The sequence below is a fragment of the Taudactylus pleione genome, unplaced genomic scaffold (genome assembly GCF_031769625.1).
Source record: "Taudactylus pleione unplaced genomic scaffold, aTauple2 ptg000201l, whole genome shotgun sequence".
NCBI lineage: Eukaryota > Metazoa > Chordata > Amphibia > Anura > Myobatrachidae > Taudactylus > Taudactylus pleione.
Window position 1 is genome coordinate 58,665,784 of NW_028284603.1, and position 24,093 is coordinate 58,689,876.

At 47.7% G+C, this 24,093-nt stretch overlaps 1 protein-coding gene across 1 annotated transcript in view; it reads right to left on the minus strand.

The window, feature by feature from the left end:
* Positions 1-21,277, minus strand: part of LOC148518435 (protein kinase C delta type-like) — a 48,429-nt gene extending 27,152 nt beyond the window's left edge. The window contains exon 1 of the mRNA XM_088477457.1: positions 20,728-21,277. Within this exon, the coding sequence (XP_088333583.1) occupies positions 20,728-21,277 (550 nt within the window). The remainder of the gene's footprint in view (positions 1-20,727) is intronic.
* Between the last annotated feature and the right edge of the window lie 2,816 nt (positions 21,278-24,093).

Consider the following 24,093-nt stretch of genomic DNA (forward strand, 5'->3'; position numbering starts at 1 on the left):
AGGGCCGCAACTAGGGGGGGGCTAGAGGTGCACGTGCACCGGGAGGGAATTGCGGGGGGGTGAAAATGCAGACTCTGCCATCTGAAAATGGCCGCCGCCGAAGAGGAGACTAATGCTAGAGGTCCTTACTTGACCTCTAGCGTCTGTCTCTTCCTTGGCGGCGGCCATTTTTGGATGGCCGTTTTCAGCAGATTCCATGCGGACTAGCCGTCCGCATGGACTCTGCTAAAAACGGCCATCAAAAAATGGCCGCCGCCAAGGAAGAGACAGATGCTAGAGGTCCTACTGGACCTCTAGTGTCTGTTAGCAGAGCGCAATGCACACAGCGTTCCCGGAAGTGCCGGGAACGCTGGCGCTGCAGGGAGAGGATGCTGAGAGCTGCATCTTCTCCCTTCAAACCCCCCTGGCAACGAGCATATACCCCGCTGGAAACGAGCATGGAACCCCATGGCAACGAGCATGGAACCAGGGACGTCTGAGTAATGCACTACCTTATGGAGGAGCAAGAACAAAATCAAGGTACGGGAAGGGAGGGGGGCGCAAAATTGCTGCCTTGCACCGGGTGACAGATATCCTAGTTTCGGCCCTGATTTATGTATAGCACCTAGGATCTGACTTTTATCTCATTTAAATCATTATTAGTCAGTAGAGGAGATTGTATTATATATTCTGAGCATTTTATTTCAAGTGACAGAATACATGTGCTAGAGTGAGATTCTACAGGGTGCTCAGCTTATTACTGCAATTACTGCTCCAAGCAGCTTTCACTGGAGTGGGAACACCTATGGTAAGCTCCCTTCTCAGCTATTCTCCTACTTCAAAAATATACATTGCACCTACAGAATATTAATGTGAGTACTACTAACCATGTCATGTTCTGCCTACCACCATTATTTCAAGTCTCCTAATACAGTATTTTTAAAAAGACCTTTCAAATAACACTTTGTGGTGATGCCTAGGAACACCTCATTATACTTTAAATAGCAAAGCAGTGGCTTTTTTTAAACTCATACCTGCCAATAAGAAAGGAGAGGAGAGAGGTGGTGACAAAAGCCAATAAGAAAGGAGAGGGGAGGGACAAAGAGTTGATCAGAGAGGGATGGTGACAGAAACCAGTAATGGTGCGTACACACTGGGCGATTAAAGTGGACGACTGAATGATAACGATATCGTTATCGTTCAGTCGTCCACTTTATCGTCCATTTTTAACACAAAAAAGATGAATGATGACGACGACGCGCGTTCCCGCGGGTCGTTCGTCATCATCGTTCATCGCGCTGACATGCAGGCCAACCTGACGACTTCGTCAGGTTGCTGCATGTCAGGGAATGGGTGAGAGAGCCCGGCGCTGAACGATATTGCTAATGATATCGTTCAGCGGCTGTGCTCAATGTCATGAATGACATTGAGCACAGCCTGCCGGGGACACACTAGACGATATCGCTCAGGGAGCATATCGTCTAGTGTGTATGCACCTTAAGAAAGGAGAGGGGAGGGACGGGACAAAGAGTTGATCAGAGAGGGATGGTGACAGAAACCAATAAGAGAGGAGAGGGGAGGGACAAAGAGTTGATCAGAGAGGGATGGTGACAGAAACCAATACGAAAGGAGAGGGGAGGGACAAAGAGTTGATCAGAGAGGGATGGTGACAGAAACCAGTAAGAAAGGAGAGGGGAGGGACAAAGAGTTGATCAGAGATGGGTGGTGACAGAATCCAAAAAGAAAGGAGTGGATAGGGGCAAAGAGCCGATCCCATGGTAGATAGGGGAGGGAATTACAGAGGTGAGAAGTGAATGTAATCACTCAGACAGGAAAGGGGAGGTGACAGAAGATGATCACAGAGGAGGGAGAGCAGGAGGGGAGGCAATCTGGGCAGCTTGAAGGAGTATGACATGTAGAAACAGATCTCAGATCAATAACTTATTTAGGATATAGAGCAAACAAAATTAGATAAAACTAACAGGTGGCCGTCATACTGTGCAGCACCCCATGAATTCCGGAACCCTGGATGGCGCCCTCTGGGTCTGATTCAGAGCCGGACGCTATTTGCACTCGCTCGTTCAGAAAAAGGGGGTGGCTATTGAAATTAACCGTTTGCTCTTTGCGGTCTGTTGACGCCTCTAGGTCTGAACGAGCGAACAAAACATGCAGACTTTTTTTGTAAAAAATGCCCCCTGGCTGCTCGCATCATACGTCATGTCTGCTATTTATTAGATTAATCGAGTACATCGAACAGCGTATGAACTGCTTGCTATTCTTGTGGTTGGTTTTTCCTACAGCAATCTTGCGAGCAGTTCTGGCTAAAAGACACCCAACTGACGTGGTCGATGACACTGCTTTATTAATTATGCACACCCTTAAAATGCCCGTTTTGACCTTTAGGCATGCCTGCGTTCGGATCTCCACTCCCCGTTTTTAAGCACCTTCCCCTGTTACCACCCACAAATGCCTCACACTGTCACTCAAAATAGCAGGCATTTGCTATATTGCGAGCACACGATTTCTGACCGCAAAGACTGGTTGGCGCATGCGTACTAATACCCATACGCATGCGCAGATGTGCAAACATCGCTCGGAACGAACGAGCGGCCGCTTACGAGCGGCTCTAAATGAGACCCTCTGTCCATTTTGGCACCCGGAGCTCATGCTCCACTGGAGCCACCCTCGCTACTCCTGCCCCTCACCACCCCTTAAATGTCTCTCCCTGTCAATCAGGCAAAGGAATAGAAATGGCTGTGTACAATCACGCAGAATCCATTCTGCATTTTTGCAGAATGGGTCCTGCGCATGCGCATATTGCCTATAATCGGGAATCTGCGTTCAGCATTGCACATACATAAAGATGGCCTCCTCATGACTGAGACCTGTCACCTGAGAGTTAAGATTGAGGTAGATAATCTGATTTCTAGTCAGGTCTAATTATAATTATATGTGGGATCTGGAGAGGACATTTATATATTTATATTTATGTTGTATTTATGATGTGTGTATATATGTATGTACACACATGGGTGGCTGAATGGGTAGGCTGGCAGGGACATTGCCCGGGGCACTGCAGCTTAGAGGGCACTGCTCAGGCCTCCAACCTTCTTCCAGATGATGCCTGCAATGGCCGCCGCTATCTCCACACATCTCCCCAATCTTGGCCACAACAGCACTTGCAGTCTGCAGCTCCTCCTGAGTTCCATCCCCTGCTACCGCCCCTCCCCCCCCCCAGTTCACCAAGCAGAAGCTCCGCCCCATAGACAAGGATCTGGAAGCTGCTGCTAAGAGAAGGGTTGTTTACAGCGTAGGGGGGGTGGGCTTGGGGAATGTGTCCTACTCCCCTCCCCCTCAAGAAGCCACCCCCAGTCATTATTCATTATTTAAACGGAACTGCCCTGGAGGCAGAAAGGATGAGGAGAAGGAGGGGCAGTGTCCTAGTAAGGGGTGGGGCTACCAAGGGATGAGGAGGAGGGGGAAGTGTCCCAGCAGGGTGTGGGGCTACCAAGCAGAGGGTACAGCCCTGACTCCTGCAATGTAACATGGGAGATAGGAGGGATGGAGGAGCTGCCACAGTCCACTCTCAGTGACTCTCAGCCTATAAGGTATGAGGGACATTATATTATATTGTATTGCCCCAGTATGTGTAACTGTATATGTGTCTGTGTGTATATATGTCTCTGTGTAACTGTGTATATGTGTCTGTGTATATGTTTCTGTGTAACTGTGTATATGTGTTGTGTCTGTGTATATATCTTTCTGTGTATATATGTCTCTGTGCAACTGTGTATATGTCTCTGTGTATATATGTCTCTTGTGTATATATGTCTCTGTGTAACTGTGTATATGTGTCTGTGATATATGTTTCTGTGTAACTGTGTATATGTGTTGTGTCTGTGTATATATGTCTCTGTGTAACTGTGTATATGTGTCTGTGTATATACCTGTATGTATCTGTGTAACTGTGTATATGTGTTGTGTCTGTGTAACTGTGTATATGTGTCTGTGTAACTGTGTATAAGTGTCTGTGTGGTATACAATCGGGAAGCCGGCTGCCGGACTGCTTTATCCCGCCGTGGGATAAATGACAGGCGTCTGCCGCGTTGGGGGGAGGGTTAGGTTTAGGGCACCCGGGGGGCCTTAGGAATAGGCACCCCCCCCCGGGAGGGTTAGGGTTAGGCTAGGAGGAGGGAGGGTTAGGGTTAGGTACCCCCCGGGGGGACTTAGGGTTAGGCACCCCCCCGGGGGACTTAGGTTTAGGCAGTGGGTAAAGGGGGTTAGGGTTAGGCATTTAGAGGGGGGATTAGGATTAGGCACAGGGGGGGAGGATAGGGTTAGGCACCCCTAAGGAGGGTTAGGGGGGTTAGGTTAGATTAGTTGATGCTTACCTTACCATGATTGGGATTTCCAGCGCTGTTGGGCTTCCGCTGCAGGGCTCTGCTGTTTTGTCGGGCTGCCGCTGCCGGGACTCGAACTCCCGGCCATGCGGCAGCCGGGATATCATACCGATTCCGTCTGTGTATATATGTCTCTGTGTAACTGTGTATATGTGTTGTGTTTGTGTAACTGTGTATATGTGTTCTGTCTGTGTTACTGTTTATATGTGTCTGTGTATATATGTCTCTGTGTAACTGTATATATGTTTCTGTGTATATATGTCTCTGTGTAACTGTGTATATGTGTTGTGTCTGTGTAACTGTATATATGTTTCTGTGTATTTATGTCTCTGTGTAACTGTGTATATGTGTTGTGTCTGTGTAACTGTGTATATGTGTTGTGTCTGTGTAACTGTTTATATGTGTCTGTGTATATATGTCCCTGTGTAACTGTATATATGTTTCTGTGTATATATGTCTCTGTGTAACTGTGTATATGTGTTGTGTCTGTGTAACTGTATATATGTTTCTGTGTATTTATGTCTCTGTGTAACTGTGTATATGTGTCTGTGTATATATGTCTCTGTGAGACTGTATGGATTGAGGACCTCATTCAGAGCCGCTCGCAAAAAGCGAGCGCTCGCTCTGAATGAAAGCGGTCTTTTCTTTTGAAAGGCGGCCTCCTGGCCGCTCGCTAAGCTGTGGGTTACCACCCACAGCTTTAGCGAGTGACTAGGTGATAGTTGCGATGGTCGAGACCATCGCGACCATCGGGGCTTGCGACGAGACCCTTGCGGTAGGGTCTCATCTACCGCAAGCCCCAGGTAGCTTCCTGCTCTAACAGAGCAGGAAGCTCCCAACTGACATCACTGGTGATGTCAGTATGGCTGCCTACAACGGCAGGCATGCCTTCAGGAACGCCTCCGTTTGTCCAGCCACCCCCCCATCCCGTCAACAAAACAGGGCGAGTTGTCGATCAACATCAACAGCCGCCCCTTTTGTAGCGAGCCACGGCGCGCATTTGTCACTTGCTCCGGGGCTTGCGCACGCACAGTGCGAGCGCTGCGCGTGCACAGGCCCTCACCATCGACCCGCTTGCAAGCGCATAGCACTTGCGAGCGGGTCTGAATGAGGTCCTTTGTATGTGTAACTGTATAGCTTAAGGATGGCCATCGACCATCGATGATTCATAATGTCGAATGTTTTTCCAATCAATGTGGGAGAACCAGATGGTTTCCCTACTTCGATAGAACAGCGTAACCGAATATATATATATTTTTTTTACAAGGTGACGGGACATGGAGCATGGCTCTGCCCCCAACACTCGCTAAGTCCCACCCTTAGGTTCTTATTGGTCCACAGGTCAGTCAGTTAAAGAACAGGGATGACCATCAGTTGGTAAAAACATTGATGGTCATCCATTGCATAGTTAATGGCCATCGATGGTAACCATCGATGCTAACACCACCGATGGCCATCCGTGGTATAGATGTGTCTGTATATATCTTTATGTGTAAATGTAACTATATCATACCTCTAAACTTTTGAAGAAAGGGAAGAGGGAAATAGGGTGTGTGGCCTATCAACAAAGGGACATTGCCAGGGCCAGCCCGCCCGTTACGCCAACTACGCATGTGCGTAGAACGCTAGCCAGCAGACTCATTCCCGCAGCAACCCCCGCTGCCAAACTCCTTGCCCCCCCTCGCCGCCGCAGGGAGGCACGATTTGCCGGGTGCCTGCTAAGTTTTTACCAGCAGCGCCCAGCTCCCCGCAGCGGCAGCTGGAGCTCACTCCTGAGCTCTGGCTTCGGCTCCCCCCCACAGGCACTATGGGAGAGACGTCATAACTTCTCTCCCATAGTTCCGAGGAGCGGTGGACGGCAGCGGATGCAGGATCGTTAAGGTAAGCATTACTACTGAGGGAAATTTAACAGGGTCACTACTACTGGGGCACTTTTACAGGGGGCATTACTACTGGGGCATTACTATGGGGGCTAACTACTTGGGGCATTATTACAGGGGCATTACTACTTGGGGCACTCTTACAAGGGGCACTTTTACAGGGGGCACTTTTACAGGGGGCATTACTACTGGGGGAAATTTTACAGGGGCATTACTATTGGGGCAGTACTACTTGGGGAATTATTACAGGGGCAGTACTACTTGGGGAATTATTACAGGGGCATTACTATTGGGGGCAGTACTACTTGGGGCACTTTTAAGAGGGACATTACTATTGGGGGCTTACGACAGGGGGCACTCTTACAGGGGGCTTACTATGGGGGGCACTTTTACAGGGGGCATTACTACTGGGGCAATTTTACAGGGGGCACTACTACTGAAGGCACTATTACAGGGGGCTTACTACTGGAGGCACTTTTACAGGGGGCATTACTACTGGGGGAAATTTTACATGGGCACTACTACTGGGGGAAATTTAACAGGGGCATTTTGATTGGGGGCACTACTACTGGGGCCTAACTGCTTGGGGCATTATTACAGGGGCATTACTACTGGGGGCACTTTTACAGGGGGCATTACTACTGGGGCATTACTATGGGGGGCACTATTACAGGGGCATTACTATTGAGGGCTTACTACAGGGAGCACTACTACTGGGGGCACACTACTGGGGGTACTTTTACAGGGGGAATTACTACTGGAGGAAATTTTACAAGGGCACTACTACTGGGGGAAATTTTACAGGGGCATTACTATTGGGGGCACTACAACTGGGGACTAACTACTTGGGGCATTATTACAGGGGCATTACTACTTGGGGCACTATTACAGGGGGCATTACTACTGGGGGCAATTTTACAGGGGCACTACTACTGGGGGCTCTATTACAGGGGCCTTACTACTGGGGGCACTTTTTCAGGGGGCATTACTACTTGGGGAAATTTTACAGGGGCACTACTACTGGGAAAAATTTTACAGGGCACTACTACTGGGGCTAACTACTTGGGGCATTATTACAGGGGCATTACTACTTGGGACACTATTACAGGGGGCTTACTATAGGGGGCATTACTACTGGGACCAATTTTACAGGGTACAACTAATGGGGGTTCTATTACATGGGCCTTACTACTGGGGGCACTTATTCAGGGGGCATTACTACTGGTGAAAATTTTACAGGGGCACCACTACTGGGGAAAATTTTACAGGGACATTACTATTGTGGGCACTACTACTGGGGGCTAACTACTTGGGGCATTATTACAGGGGCATTACTACTGGGGGCACTAAGACAGGGTCATTACTATTACTACCAGGTGGTAGTGAAACGCGTTGGTGGTTCTTCCTATCAGGCACTCATCATTTGGACACTATTCAGGAACTGCATTGGAGTTTTCTCAACTTGGGATGCCATCCCTGGTTCCAGCATCAATCTTTCAGAGGTCTTTCCGTGCGTTGGATGTTCGCCGGTGTGATACCATCGCTAATTTTGGGACCCTCGTTTCATCTGGACATAAGCTGGTAAAATCTTTCCCATTGTTGGATTTACAACTATATCCCAAGTTACCTTGCGAGACATTACATCAGTGCCCATCCAGTATATTGCTGCAGCAATAGTGCCTATAGGATATTATGCATGCTTTATGAGGTTGTTATTTGGACCTCCATCTACTATCGCAGTGGATCCACAATATTAGCACACAAAAATACATTTTGATATGTTTTTATTTCTATGATTGTATTGTTTTTATATTTATATTAAACTGCATCTATTATCAGCGCTGCATATTTTCTTTTCTATATTGTCATATAGGAGGCTGACTACCTCCCCTTTTTTGCAGCTGCTGGGAAGACTCCTCACCACAGCGCCCTATTTACTATCTTTATAGTTCTATTCTTGCATCATTACTATTGGGGGCTAACTACTTGGGGCAATGTTACAGGGGCATTACTACTTGGGGCACTATTACAGGGGGCTTACTATAGGGGGCATTACTACTGGGGCCAATTTTACGGGGTACAACTAATGGGGGTTCTATTACATGGGCCTTACTACTGGGGGCACTTTTTCAGGGGGCATTACTACTGGTGAAAATTTTACAGGGGCACCACTACTGGGGAAAATTTTACAGGGGCATTACTATTGTGGGCACTACTACTGGGGGCTAACTACTTGGGGCATTATTACAGGGGCATTACTACTGGGGGCACTAAAACAGGGTCATTACTATTGGGGGCTAACTACTTGGGGCAATGTTACAGGGGCATTACTACTTGGGGCACTATTACAGGGGACTTACTACAGGGGGCATTACTACTGGGGGCAATTTTACAGGGGCACTTCTACTGGGGACACTATTACAGGGGCCTTACTACTGGGGGCACTTTTTCAGGGGGCATTACTACTGGGGGAAATTTTACAGGGGCACTACTACTGGGAAAATTTTTACAGGGGCATTACTATTGGGGGCACTACTACTGGGGGCTAACTACTTGGGGTATTATTACAGGGGCATTACTACTTGGGGCACTTTTACAGGGGGCTTACTACAGGGCGCATTACTACTGGGGCCAATTTTGCAGGGCCCTACTACTGGGGGTTCTATTACAGGGGCCTTACTACTGGAGGCACTTTTTCAGGGGGCATTACTACTGGGGGAATTTGCCAAAATGTATCTTTGCTTACCAAAAATATTAGGCTCGGGCAGGCCCTGGACGTGGCCTCGTGGGAAATACCAATGCACGCGAGCCGCGCCCGTTTTTATCATGCTGGGGGCTTGCCTAGTCAGTGACGGAGATTTACTTTTGCAATAAACATTAAAGTTACCACTGGTAAGTGATAACACTGTCTGGTGAAGTCTTCCCAAAGCCTATTTGACTAGCTGTACTTGCACTGCCACATTACCTGTTCTGTTAGCGCTATCTCAGGGTGGCAATAACAGATTAAAATGATTTTTTTAAGAAAAAATATATATATATTTATATGTAGTGACTGTTAACTATTTTATTATCATTTCAGTTACTTTTTATTTTAAACTTTATTTGTATTTTTTTATTAAAAAGTAAAAGTGACAGTCCAAGCCAGCTCACACATGCACTTCTGCAAAGCAGTTAGGTAAGCCTCACTGCCCTGGCCCAGTATTGTGATCAAGGGCGGATTGGGCCGCAGGGCCGCCAGGCTAGTTCCCACTGGGCCGGTCTTTTTGGTGATGGTGGCTGCCCAGCCCACCCAGCACCCTTCAATCACTATCCCCCTCCGGCTCTCCCCTGTCACGCTGCCGCAATCTGCTTCGATCAGGCAGCTGAACAGCGCAGCAGCATGGCGGCCACCCGGCCCTTCATTAGTCTGACACCCCACCTCACCTCCCGCGTGGTCTACTCTTCCTGGATCCCGGCAGTCCCGCTGCCGCGATTGGGCAGCTGCACTGTACACACTGTGCAGCTTCTGGGCAAGTGCAGAAGCCAGTGTGAGTGACTGGGTTAAAAAAATCTGGCTGACGGGGGAGCTGCTGCGCATGCCCAGCCACAGCAGCTCCTCCCATAAGCCTTTGCGGAGCCCGAGCTGTCATTTAGCACTGATGGACCTGCCTCGAGCCCCTCCGCGGCCCCCCTCCAGCCTGTTACACAGGGACACAGGCAGCAGACGCAGCTGCTAAACAACAACAGCCATCCAGGAGGCGGTTGCGGCTGAGCTGGCAAATAATTGAAAATATTCATTATTATAAAGTAAGTCTACAATATTCTGAATTATTTATATGAGATATATATATATATATATATATATATATATAGAATAGAAGAATAGATAGCAACATGAATGTGTACAATTGCGTTCACTCACGTAACCCCAAAAAAGGGAGACAGTGCCATAAATGGATCAGGGTGGTAACAATAGCCAGTGAAGTCATCCCATGGGGGAACGCACGTCACACAGCCCATACTATACATATATAGATATAGCTATATATAGATTGATATGTAGATATATCTATATATATAGCTATATCTATATATAGATAGTTATATATATATACAGTTAGGTGCATAAATATTGGGACATTGACAGAATTTTCATATTTTGGCCTCTATTCACCACCACAATGGCTTTGAAATGAAACAAACAAGATGTGCTTTAACTGAAGACTTTCAGATTTAATTTGAGGGTAATTACATCCAAATCAGGAGCTTTTCCGCCTATTACATTGCATTGACTTTCCAAATTGAATACGGAGTAAAGTCAAAACAGGCGAAAATGACGTTATCGGCGAAAAAGTATCGTGGATACGGACTTTTCGACCTCAAATTGAATACGGGCCATAGTCATTTCTCAACCCAATGGTCTTTTTCCTCTTAATATTGATGACAACAGTTTATATTTTAAATAGCCTATAAAGTAGTTATTTTATTACTCATAAACATTTGTCCTTCTATTTATCATTGGCAGAAATGTGTGTAGTACTTTGATGATCCATTCAGGTGTTTGGTCACCGTATGACTTTCTTACATTGAGAAAAACAGGACTATACATAATTGTTCCCTTCTGTTATTCCCTGCAGTGTATACGGCAATGGTTTAGGGAGGACATAACAGCGAGCAGTAGGATGGAGTCAGTATACACTTATATTGCATTCCGTTATGGTTTTCACGTTTTAAGCTATAAATCAATACAATTATATGACACACATTTTATCTATCCAGTACAACCATTTCCACGCCCAATCCTTATGCAAAAATATTCATTGGCTAAAAACAGGTCATACCAGTAAGCAGGGCTGATACAAGGTTTCTTGGTGCCCTAGGCAATGATTCACCGTAATGCCCAAGCACCCCCCAGTTATCTAAATAAAACCTCACTCACACACAGTTTTATCCAAACCTTGGGAACAACATTTGTGTGTACACTCTGGACAGTAATATGCCACACATCAGTGCCCCCAACACATATGCCACACAGCTGTGCCCCCAATACATATTTATACCAGACATCAGTGCCACATAATGCCACACATCAGTGCCCTCAACACATATGCCACACAGCTGTGCCTCCAATACAGCTCGGGGTCTCGCACCAAAGGGGGCGTGCTGTCGATGGTGAGTGACAGCACGCCCCCTTTGGTGGGCGTGCCAGGGCGTGGCTGCCCAGACAGAGGCGTTCCCATGGGAACGCCTACCGTCTGGGTCCGGCCCCACTGACATCACTAGTGATGTCAGTGGGAGTGATTTTGGCTCTGATAGAGCCAAAATCACTCCAGGGCTTGCGGCAGCGAGACCCTACTGCAAGGGTCTCGTCGCAAGCCCGATGGTCTTGACCATCGCGACCATCATCATGGACACTCGCTATAGCTGTGGGTGGTAATCCACAGCTATGCGAGCGTCCAGGAGGACGCACCAAAAAAAAGCCCTGATTCAGAGCGGGCGCTCGTTCAGAGCGTCCGGCTTTGAATCAGGCCCAGTGTGCACTGTACGTGCATCAACAAAGGAGCAGCACCAGGAGTGTGCCTGTGTCCCATAAGTCTGTTAAAGGGTGGTGTAACCCCCAAAGTGCACTCCACAAAAAATAAACAATTCTTTTTTTTCTGTGTTTGTGTGCGAAATGTATGCGCAGTAGCTGCACGTGCATCGACACAGCAGCAGCGCCAAGCATGTGCCTGTGTCATAAGTCAAGGGCCGGTTTGGAAATCTGGTCTGGACTGAAGGACGTGCCAACAATTTCTGACAAGTTACTGTCATTGCATATGATACTGTCACCATTGACAGAATGATGGAGGATTACATCGGTGACAGCATCCAAGTAGGCATGTCAGACAGTCTGTACCTGTACTGGCAGGAAAAAGAGGCAATTTGGAGGCCCCTGTACAAACTGGCTCTATTTCTACTTCAGGGTCCATAGGGTATCCACAGGATACCTTGGGGTATAGGCGATGGCGGCAGACATCCAGGCACCACAGAGTTAAATTTTCATGCCTCCCAGGATGCACTCCTATACCCCGCCCCCGAGCCTCAGGCCACTCAGTTTTCGTAGGTGCCTGGCCGCACCAGTCGCACCGTACAGAGGGGGGTCTTTTTAAGGCCCCTGAATATTTCTTCGCAGCTGTGGCTGCACAACTAGAGTGCTCCAGCATAGGACAGTCAGTATTGACGTCCATGCTGTCACTCCTACACCCCGCCGGTACCAGAACACCGGTACCGAACCGGGGATGCTGGTAGGTAGCTGGGGTCACAGCTAGCGGTGATCCCCGGCTATCTGGACTGTGGCCGGATGCACGGGGAACAAGGTAAGCGGCGGGGTCCCGCGGTGGGCAGCCGCCGGTAACACAGTCCTGTTTGGTCCCCAGGCAGGGGGCTCCCTGGGGACCGGCTGCGCGTGGGGCCAGGTACTGATCCTGCGCCTTCCACTAGACCACCAGGGACAGCGGGCAGCAGCATGTGCGGTACAGCGCGGCATCCCAGGGGTTAATAGCACGCCAGGGGAGAACGCCTTCCCTGTCTCACAGCCGGCGTCTCCCCCGCTGCACAGTGCCATTCCACAGCGGTCTGAGCGGGCTGTGTCAGCGCTCCTCCCCCGGGCCCTGCCTTCTCTCTGCTCCTCGGTGGCCATTTTCTCACTACATGTGCTGGGGATGGCAAACGCTGCTGGAAGCTGATACAGATGCCATTGCGGTCCGGGTCCCCCGCATACCTCTCCTTCAATTAAGGTCAGTGTATGCAGCACTGTTTCCTACCAGGCTCTGGTCTGTGTAGTTGATCGCAGTGCTTGTAATGCAGGATGTTATCTGTGCATTGTATGTGACTTAAATGCTAGCGCTGTTTGCCTGTACTTTCATTTCTGACTGTCAGCCTTTTCCTATCCCTGTTCTTCTGCTACAGCCCTTGCGGTGCGGTGTCGCAGGGTGTTTATTACCTCACAGTAAACGTGGTTTTTCTGTGTGGGAGGTCACATACGCTCCGTTCACACTCCTCATGTCGGAAAGTGAACGAGGATATCCTCTTCCGGCTATAATGTACTGATATCATGTGCAGTTAGTGGAGGGATATGTAGACGCTGAGGGTTTATGGAGGGCATGTTGTATTATATATCACGCCCCATTTCTGTCACTGTGCCTGCACAAAAAAAGGGGACCGCCTTCGGCTGGCTAAGATGCTTCCAGCCTTTGTGGGCAACGCCCCCTGCGTTTCCCCATAGGGGTTATCGCAGCCTGTGGTGGTCTCATCACATGCAGGGGTCCCTGGACAGTTGATGGTACCCCAGTGTATCCTGCTTTTCGCCCCCCCAGGTCTCGCAGGAGCCTGTGTGGGTGAATTTATTGTCCAAATGGTATAGCACCTGATGGACGTTTTACAGGGGGAGTCACCATTTCGGCCTTCTAAACGGCCTTTCAGGTCTCAGACGGGTAAAGACATGACGTCTGATGACGGTGACATTATTGACTTTTTCAGACATGAGCCCCTTAGTGCAAAGGAGGCGTAGTCTGGGTCTAAAGTCTATATACCTGGCCTTCTACGGGCAGTCCGTGCGGCTTTGGTTATTACATATCCCCCGTGGCTAAATCCAAATATGCCTTCTTTAAGGATAAGGGTGTTGCCACTGTAATTCCTCTATCTGGTCAGGTGAATCATTTAGAGGAGGCGTGGAAATTCCGGGTAAGCGGTTCCAGCCTCATAAACGGTTGACCTTTTGCATACCCTTTTTGGCGGATAATTACATTTCCGAATGGGAGTTACCTTTACGGGTAGATTCTCATGTTACACGCCTAGTGAGGAGTGCTACGTTGCCCATGCCCTCCAGGTCCTCTTTGAAAGAGTTTCCAGATTGCAAGGTGCAAATATATCTAAAATCCAATATTCCCTTGCTGGAGGGGCTTCCAGGCCGGCTATGGCCGTGTGCTGGGGGGCCAGAGCCATGGAACACTGAGTAGGTAACTGGATCTCTGCACACTGACTCTCCAGCAGAGCAGGTGGATAGTGGCAAATTCTCAGAGACTTTGCCACGTTCATAATGAGACGGTCTTACATATAGCCTACTCCTTTCCAGAATCTCCTCGGCAGCAGTAGCGGCTTGCCGCTCCCTGTGGTTGCGCTCTTGGAAAGCGGACGCAGATTCCATTTGGAATGCTTTGCCTTTTACGGGACAAGTCCTGTTTGGCCCTCGTCTGGACGCAATTGTGGCCCTGCAGGCAGCAGCTACGTCTGCGTGTCTGCCATCGGCTACAGTCCCATCAGGGTCTGGGACTTTGTCTTTTCAGGCCTGTGAGGCCAGGGTAAGTCTAAAATACAGCTTTCCAAGACAGTCAGTAGCCAGGAAATCTGCTCAGCCATAAGAACAGGCTTAGAGTACAAGACGTCCTACTCCCAAGTTGGACTATAAGCCTTCAGCCTCACGGGACGGGCCTCCTCTGGGGAGCCCCCAGAGTTGGAGGCCGGCTTCTCCAGTTCGCCCAGTGCTGGTGTCTGACCACCACGGACACTGGGGTAAGAGAAGTATTTTCTTGAAGGTATGTCCTCTCTTCCCGGTAAAAGCCTCCCAGACGGTTTTTCGTTACAGGTCTTCTGTCAATTCAGGACAAGGCCCTGTAATTTTTGAGGGTGTTACACTCTATGCTCCAGGCAAGAGTTATAGTACCTATTCCATTGCCCCAAAGGGGAACAAGGTATTACTCCATTCTCTTTCTGGTACAGACACCCAATGGGGCTTACCAGGACATTCTCAACCTCGAATCCTTCAACAAATTCTTAAGGGTTCCTCGGTTCGGGAGAGGGACCCTGCATTCCATCATTCAATGGAGCCTGGGAATTTTGTGGTGTCGTTGGATATATTCTGGGTGACTACCTGAATATCCCTCTTATCTTAGCACACCAGTGTTTTCCTCAGGTTTGCAGTGGTCGATAAGCGTTTCCAGTTTCTGGCATTGCCCCTTGGTCTGGCCTCCACGCCTCACGGTTTTCCAGGGTCATGGTAGTTATGGCAGCCCACCTGCGGATGCAGGGGGTCCGCTTGTTACCCTATCCGAGTGACCTCCTGTTGTTACCACGGTCTCCAGAGATACTTCAGTGCCATATGCAACGGACAATATCTGTGTTGCTACGTTAGGGCTGACTGATAAACTGGAAATGGTCCTCTCTGATTCTTCACAGAGGATGCTCCATATCCCAACATCTGAGGATCTTTGTGATTGAGGAAAAGATCTCTGCAGGCAACTGTGTACCTTTGCCTGTAATGCAGAGTCGCCGAGTGTCTATTCACTTGGCAATGTGGTTCCTGGGTTCCAGGATGTCGCTGTTCGACATGGTGGAGTACCCAGCTTCACTCTAAAGAACTTGATCCTCTCCGGATGGGATGGATTGCCCCATAGGATAAAGTCAATAGGCTTTCCCCGGAGGTTTGTCTCTCTCTGGCCTGGTGGCTGCAGAAAGCTCACCTAAACAAGGGGCACCCCCTTTGGGATTGCGGACAGGGTCCTTCTGACGACGGACGCCAGTATCCGTGGCTGGGATGCAGTGACGGGTCCACACTTGTTCCAGGGCATGTGGACACCAGTAGTTTTTGCGCTTCCCATAAACATCTGAGAACTCTGAGCAGTATTCAAGGTTCTCCAGCATGCAGGACAGGTCCTCCACGGAAATACCGTGCAGGTACAGTCTGACAACGCCATCATGATGGCTTATGTAAGCCACCTAGGAGGTTCCCGAAGTCAGGCGACACTAACAGTGGTGTCCCGAATTCTGGCTTGGGTGGAAGGCTATATCCCTGCCATCATCGGCAGTGTTCATTCAGGAATCCTCAGATGGAAAGCAGGCTTTCTCAGCCGTCAAGATGTGCATTCAGGGAAATGTCCTCTTTATCAGGAGGTGTTCAATCTTCTGGTGAACAAGTGGAGCCTTTCAGAGATGAGACTCTTCTGATAGACGTAGGTAGGTCAGTGGACCTTCCAAGTTGTGTACCTCGTCCCTCCGTTATCCCATCTTCCTCCAGTAATAGCAAGAAGGAGGCACGCTCCTGCTGATAGCTCCAGCGTAGGCCAGATGGCACTATTACTCAGATCTTCGGAGCCTCTCAGTTAACACTCCGAAGCTGTTGCCTCTACGCCCGGACCTGTTGTCTCAGGATCCTGGCTGATACCCAGACCTGGGTTGTCTGTCCTTGACGGTGTGGCGGTGGAGACTGCCCTCTTAAGGTCTAGGAGTTTTTCCAGCTCTATAGTTAACAGGGGCTCTGTCAATGCTAAGAGCTCGGAAGTTTTAATCTGCAAGAATTTACCATTAGGTATGGTATACTTTCTTTCAGGTGTCGCCCTAGAGGCTAGGCTCCTCGGGTATACCGGATATCCACAGGTTGGCTTTCCTACAGGTGGGCTTAGATAACGGTCTTCGCCTTGCTTACCTGAAGGTGCAGGTTTCTGCCCTGTTAGTATGGTTTCAGTGTAGGATTGCTACTCTTCCTGATGTCCGCACCTTTGTGCAGGGTGTACGTTATATTCAGCATCCCTTTGTTCCACCTGTGGCTCCTTGGGATTTGGCTGTGGTCCTTAGGGCTCTCTGAGGACCGCCATTTGATCCACTGGGCTCAGTGGATTTCAAATGGCTTACGGCTAGGACTGTATTCCTTCTGGCTCTTAATTTGGCCAGTAGGATCTCAGAATGGGAGGCTCTGTCATGTAGACCTCCCCTTTTTCTCATCTTTCCTAGGAACAGGGCAGTGCTTGCCTTTACTTCCCCAGTCCTGTCTGCTGGTGATGCCTATTTGGCTGTGGTATGGGCGCTAAGAATTTAAGTTGACCGTACCAGTCCATTTAGGAAATCAGACTCTCGGTTTTGTCCTTTCTGATTTCCATAAAAAGGGTTGGCCTGCCACTACGCTAACTTTGGCAGGATGGATTCACAGGTCTTCCTGTTCCATCCTCTATTAAAGCTCTTCCACTAGGTCTGTGGGTCCTTCGTGGGCAGCTCGACGTGGCGCCTCAGCGGTGATTGGCAGCCACGTGGTTATCTGTCCATATTTTTGTAAGGTATTATGCTTTTGATACCTTCGCCTCTCAGGATGCTTCTTTTCGGTGGCGGATTCTCCTTACAGCACAGGAGCGTCCCCACCCTTAAAGGATACTGCTTTGGGACATCCCCAAGGTATCCTGTGGATACCCTATGGACCCTGAAGTAGAAAATATGAGATATGGTAAGAACTTACCCTTGTTATCTCTATTTCTACGAAGTCCATAGGGTTCCACAGGACTCCCGCCCTGGCGCACCTGTACTGCAGATGGGCTTTGATCTGGTCACCGGTTTCTCCGTCTCCTTCTGGTGAGAATGTGATTCTTGTGTGTTCCAGACTGTCTTCTCTCTCTTTTTTGCTCCTGCTCCGGCCTATGGCTTGTTACGAAACTGAGTGGCCTGAGGCTCGGGGGCAGGGTATAGGAGAGGGACCCCAGTGCATCCTGGGAGGCTGAAAATTTAACTCTAGGGTGCCTGGATGTCTGCCGCCATCGCCTATACCCCAAGGTATCCTGTGGAACCCTATGGACTTCGTAGAAAGAGATAACAAGGGTAAGTTCTTACCATATCTCATATTTTTACCTGAGTTGCCCCCCCCTCCAGTGTGTACTCCGAAAGAGTGTTTAGTGCAGCCTGGAACCTTGTCAGCGAAAGATGTAGGAGGTTTCTTCCACAAAATGTGGAGAAGATGATGTTCATAAAAATGAATTATCAACTCTTCCAGGGAGACCAGCCTCCAGAACGTATAGAGGAACCTGTGGTGGTGGTAAATTCCAGCGGGGATGAATTAATACTGTGAGGATGAGGATGTACACAACACTGAAGAGGGTGAGGAATCGGTGGATGAGGAGAATGAGGACGACATCTTGCCTCCGTAGAGCCAGTTTGTGCAGGGACAGATTAATTGCCAGCTTGTTTTGTGGGGGCCCAAATGAACCAATCATTTCAGCCACAGTCGTGAGGCAGACCCTGGCGCTGAAATGATTGGTTTGTGCATGTCCTGTTTATACAACATAAGGGTGGGTGGAAGGGCCCAAGGACAATTCCATCTTGCACCTCTTTTTTTTCTTTGCATTATGTACTGTTTGGGGCCTAGTTTTTCAAACTGCCATCCTGTCTGCCACTGCAGTGTCACTCCTAGATGGGCCACGTGTTTGTGACGCCGACTTGTGTCGCTTAGCATAGTCATCCAGCTACCTTGGTACAACCTTTTGGACATAAAAACACTATTGTGAGGTGTTCAGAATAGACAGGAAATGAGTGGAAATTGAGGTTATTGAGGTTAATAATAGCATAGGAGCAGAAAAACCCACAAATTCTGTGATTTTAGCTGCTTTTATGTTTTAAAAAAAAAAAAAAATACAGATACAAAACCCAGAACCCAAAACACAGAAGGGTGGTTTTGGCAAAACCAATCCAGATCCAAAACACGAAGAAAGATCCAGATCCAAAACACAAAAAGTGGCCGGTGCACACCCCTAATATATATTTACTTTATATACACATACTTGCTTCTAAAAAGAGAGCATCCTGCCCTCTCGCCAGACTCTGCCCCTCAATAGACCCCACCCCTCAATAGACCCCGCCCTCATTAGGGTTGCGCCCAGGCCCGGCAAGAGCCGCGGTGGGCCATGGTAACATGGGGTGTGGCCTAATCGCAGGCGGCGTGGCCACGCCCCTTCGGGAAAAACAAAAAATATTTTCAATGCCATGGAGCGGCGCTGCGGGCTGGCGAAGGGGGCGCTCTGAGCCCCCTCAGCTCGGCGCAAAGCTAGGGGGGCGTGATCAGTGTGATCGCTCCCCCCACAGGCATAGGAGACTGCTGTGGCTGCTGCTCAACAGCCACTGCAGCTCAGCACACGCAATGACGGGTCCCACCCAAAATTTTGTTCACGCGTCCATCCTGGGTGCGACCTGGGTAGGATCCCATTCAGACTGGCGGTTCGATTACGTCACCGCCATCACGTGATGAGCCAGCGCTTGGTGATGAAATTATCTGAGGTCAGACACAGCATTTTGTTGGAAATGGGGAATTACCTTATTAATTTACTACAGTGGCTAGGGATGTGGGATGAACATTTACAAATATATGGCAATTATCAGTGAACATTTTTTTATTTTCTAGTAACCCAAACTCTAGCACTAAGGGAAAGGTAGATAATACAGATAACACCCTTTCACAAAAAAACAAACATAACATATTTGTTATAGCTCCACCTAAAGTGGTAGAAGGTAGGTGCTAGCTGTGCCTTCCATGGAGCTAGCCAGACCCCACAGCACAGACCACACACAGAGCACTGATCACACCACCACATTATTAGTCACACCACCACAGCGCTGGTCACACCCCCTGTAGCAGCACACAATAGGCCCTAAATAAATTTCAGCTCCAGACCCATTTGGACCTTAATCTGGCACTGCCCAGGTGGAAGGATTCCGCTCCCCATCACTACTCCAGAGAAGCTACAGATGCAAGTATCCAGAATACAAGCAGCAATGTTAGTGCATCTTAAATCAAACACACTTTACTTTTATCAGTGGCTATGGCTCTTCAGTGTAGTTGAAGTAAAATGTACAGCATATCCTGACAGAGAGCAAGCTGGAAATTGTAATTCCAAAATATCCATAGATTATACTGGTATACAAACATCCATATATATTACACTTAGAAGCTGAGTCACTACATAGTGATATGGCACTGAACATCACCGTGATCATCAGCTGCACACATTTCCATCATACAAGGTAACCTGATCGTCACAATTATCCTGCATACATCTATGGGAAAAACTTACAGTGATGCTGGTCGTGATGTACAGCACCAAATGGCACATCTTGGCAATCATGTTGAATTGCATCACCCGCTTTAAGTGGAATTGCTCCATTAAAGTATAACTTTCATCACATTCATAATACCTACTGCTTACAAGATGGGTGACTGATCGAGCACTAATTTTCTGCTGATTTTAATTGTTAAAGAATCTGTTAATGCATGTGTTTATCCATATGAATACAGTTTGTTTATTGATTAAGACACATTTTATCTCTGTAGTTTATTTTCATAGTATATGTGAGTGGACGGACATAAAGTACCAACCACTCAGCTCCTAATTGCCATTTTTCAAATACAGCCTGTAAAGTGGCAGTTAGGAGCTGATTGGTTGGTACTTTATCTCCGTCCACTTTATCTCTCTCCAAGGCTTAGTACATAGACCCCATTGGCACTAATCATGTCCTCTGTGGAATGAATACCCCCCCTATTTATGGCAGGATATCTCCTCATTAGTGGTTTGCCTTACCCCTAATTGGGGCCGATAATTGCATTAGGGGCAGTAGATGTAAAGTCTTGGACAATGGTAAATTGAGCAAAGGGATAGAAACCCAAGAGGTGGAAACTACCAGCTAGAATATTGATATGGCCATACCTGCTCGTTCCTGTCTCCTTCTAGAGCCACCATGTCCCCTCTCTATGTCCTCTCCAGCTGTTTTCCTTCTCTTCCTGTCTGCACTCTTTCCACTGTACTTGTCACTTTCTTCTTTCTTGTCCTGGCTCCTCCCCCTCTTATCACTCTTTCGGTTGATGTTATCCACAGAACAATGTTTCAGACTCCCATCATCAGAGCTGTCTATCACTATATAGCCATCTTCCACACGCAGGCTCATCTTCTTTCTGTTATTATGGGACTCGGCTGATGGTCTCCTCTTTCGGTTGGTGTTATCCACAGAACAATTTATATGGCTCCCATCATCAGAGCTATCAATAACTATATATCCGTCTTCCACCCGCAGGCTCCTTTTCTTTCCATTCTCATGGGACTCGGTGGATGGTATCTTTCTAGCCTTCTTGATGGACCCAGACTCTTCTGAGCTGTCAAAAATCCTCCTTTTCTTTAACCCCATCATCTTCTTTTTTCTCTTATAGATGGAAAACTGCTCTTCCTCTATGGTCCTGGCTTCCTCCAGATGTGACGCCATCTTGCCAATGGTCCAACTGCCTCTCTGACTGCCAACTGTCACTCTGAGTTTTGAAAGTAAACAGCAGCATTTACAGCAACAGGTGATCATGTGACAGCAGCATGGCAGCCACTGGTGGCACCAGCCATGCTTTACCTGTCAGCCCACCAGCGCTGATACCCATCTCATGCAGCTATCTTGTAGCTGATACTGTCATTTTTCCTATTGCAATGAATTATTGTTGATAAATGCTTGAATTTACAGATCAGGGGCATTTATTAGTACAAGTCAAAGCACAATAGAAAACCATACATTTATATACATTTTTGTTCGTGGAATAGGGGTTCTGTGGCATCACTGGCAAATTTCTTTGCTGGACTGACTCAGATGGTGTATCACATGCATCTTTTTCATGGATGCTGTTTCTTACAGAGATAGATTAGTTATAGAAGGCTAGTTTGCATAGTAAAGAATTTAACATTTCAGACCTAGAAATGGGGCCTGATTCGGAGAAGGAAGCAATGGTGAAATTTACTAAGATTGAGCGATTGTTTGCCATTGCGCATGCGTGTAAGTCACATTGTGCATGCATTGTGATTGTTTTGCAAACACACAGAGGATTCACTCACAAAGTGAGTGACAGGTTGTCAGTGTTTAGGGGAAGTAATGGGGATGGTTAGGCAAATGCAGGTGTGTCTCACCATTTAAATGGCGTTTGATTAGCCGTTGCGATCGATTTTGCAGCATGAGAGATCTCTGTGTGTCAGGAGAGCTGCAGTGTTTGCGTCTGGTCAGAGGTGACTTACATGCTGTGTGTCTGGCCGATATACATCGATGGTACCGATGTTTATGCTGTTGCACATCATCAGACTGATATGAGAAGGTAGCCCTGGGCATCCTTATACTCGGGTAAGCTGTGGCATAGCATATATTACCAGCTGTGTTCTGCAGTAGCGCCTATCTCTGAATCAGGCCCAGAATGCTTTACAGAGGCTTAATAAGAGGTATTAGCAACAGCACGAGGCACAGTCACAGTGCCCAGTTGTATTATTTACCTCTTTAGTTGGTGGTGCTGGAGTTTTAGAACTATTCTGCTGGCTGCACCTATTAAACTCTTTGGAAATCAGAGAGTTACTCGGCATGGAGCCGTATTCAATTAGAGTGGACCCGCGTTACTTTTCCGCCTCCCGGACTTTCCGTCTACTTCGCCTGTTTTGTAGGCGGAAAAGTATCGGGCATGCTCACTGTACCCCATATTCAATATGGAAGTACGCGAAAATGGGACCCGGACAAACTTGAACAGGCGGAAAGAACTGTCATATTTGGGGAAATCAGCCTGACACCCCCCAAAAGATGCTCTGACATGGGGGTTAGCTATGGTACCCCCCCATTTGGCTTGCTGAAGGTATTTGGTGATTTTAAACGGGCTCAATAGCTGCTAAATAGCGTTTTTGAATACGTGGTGCAGAATAGTATTCAGGAGGTTTTTTTGCATAAAATAACTTATCCCAGCAAATTTGGGGTTCTTGAAAATGGGGGACAGCATATTTAAAAGTTGCTAAAGTAAAGTTGAAAAAAATCGTGAAAAATCCACCTGCCGCAACCACCTGCAATAAAAAAACACTTGGGGCATACTTGGGGACCCCCCAGAGTCAAGTTCGCTAGTTTTTAACTTTGTCCCCCAACATTTTTTTTTATGCCCCCAAATTCAAAGTATTTTCTTAGGGTGTTCTCAAGTGTTTTGTACCTTTGGGAGACTGTCTGAAGGCTGCACGGGGGTTCCCGCACTTTAAACCGCCTCCTATTCATAGGCGAAACTTTTCCGCCTATTACATTGCATTGACTTTCCAAATTGAATACGGAGTAAAGTCAAAACAGGCGAAAATGACGTTATCGGCGAAAAAGTATCGTGGATACGGACTTTTCGACCTCAAATTGAATACGGGCCATAGTCATTTCTCAACCCAATGGTCTCTTAATATTGATGACAACAGTTTATATTTTAAATAGCCTATAAAGTAGTTATTTTATTACTCATAAACATTTGTCCTTCTATTTATCATTGGCAGAAATGTGTGTAGTACTTTGATGATCCATTCAGGTGTTTGGTCACCGTATGACTTTCTTACATTGAGAAAAACAGGACTATACATAATTGTTCCCTTCTGTTATTCCCTGCAGTGTATACGGCAATGGTTTAGGGAGGACATAACAGCGAGCAGTAGGATGGAGTCAGTATACACTTATATTGCATTCCGTTATGGTTTTCACGTTTTAAGCTATAAATCAATACAATTATATGACACACATTTTATCTATCCAGTACAACCATTTCCACGCCCAATCATTATGCAAAGATATTAATTGGCTAAAAATAGGTCATACCAGTAAGCAGGGCTGATACAAGGTTTCTTGGTGCCCTAGGCAATGATTCACCATAATGCCCATGCACCCCCCAGTTATCTAAATAAAACCTCACTCACACACAGTTTTATCCAAACCTTGGGAACAACATTTGTGTGTACACTCTGGACAGTAATATGCTACACATCAGTGCCCCCAACACATATGCCACACAGCTGTGCCCCCAATACATATTTATACCAGACATCAGTGCCACATAATGCCACACATCAGTGCCCCCAACACATATGCCACACAGCTGTGCCTCCAATACATATTTATGCCAGACATCAGTGCCACATAATGTCACACATCAGTGCCCCCAACACATATGCCACATAGCTGTGCCTCCAATACATATTTATGCCAGACATCAGTGCCACATAATGCTATACATCAATGTCCCAATACGTAATTGTGCCACACATAAGTCC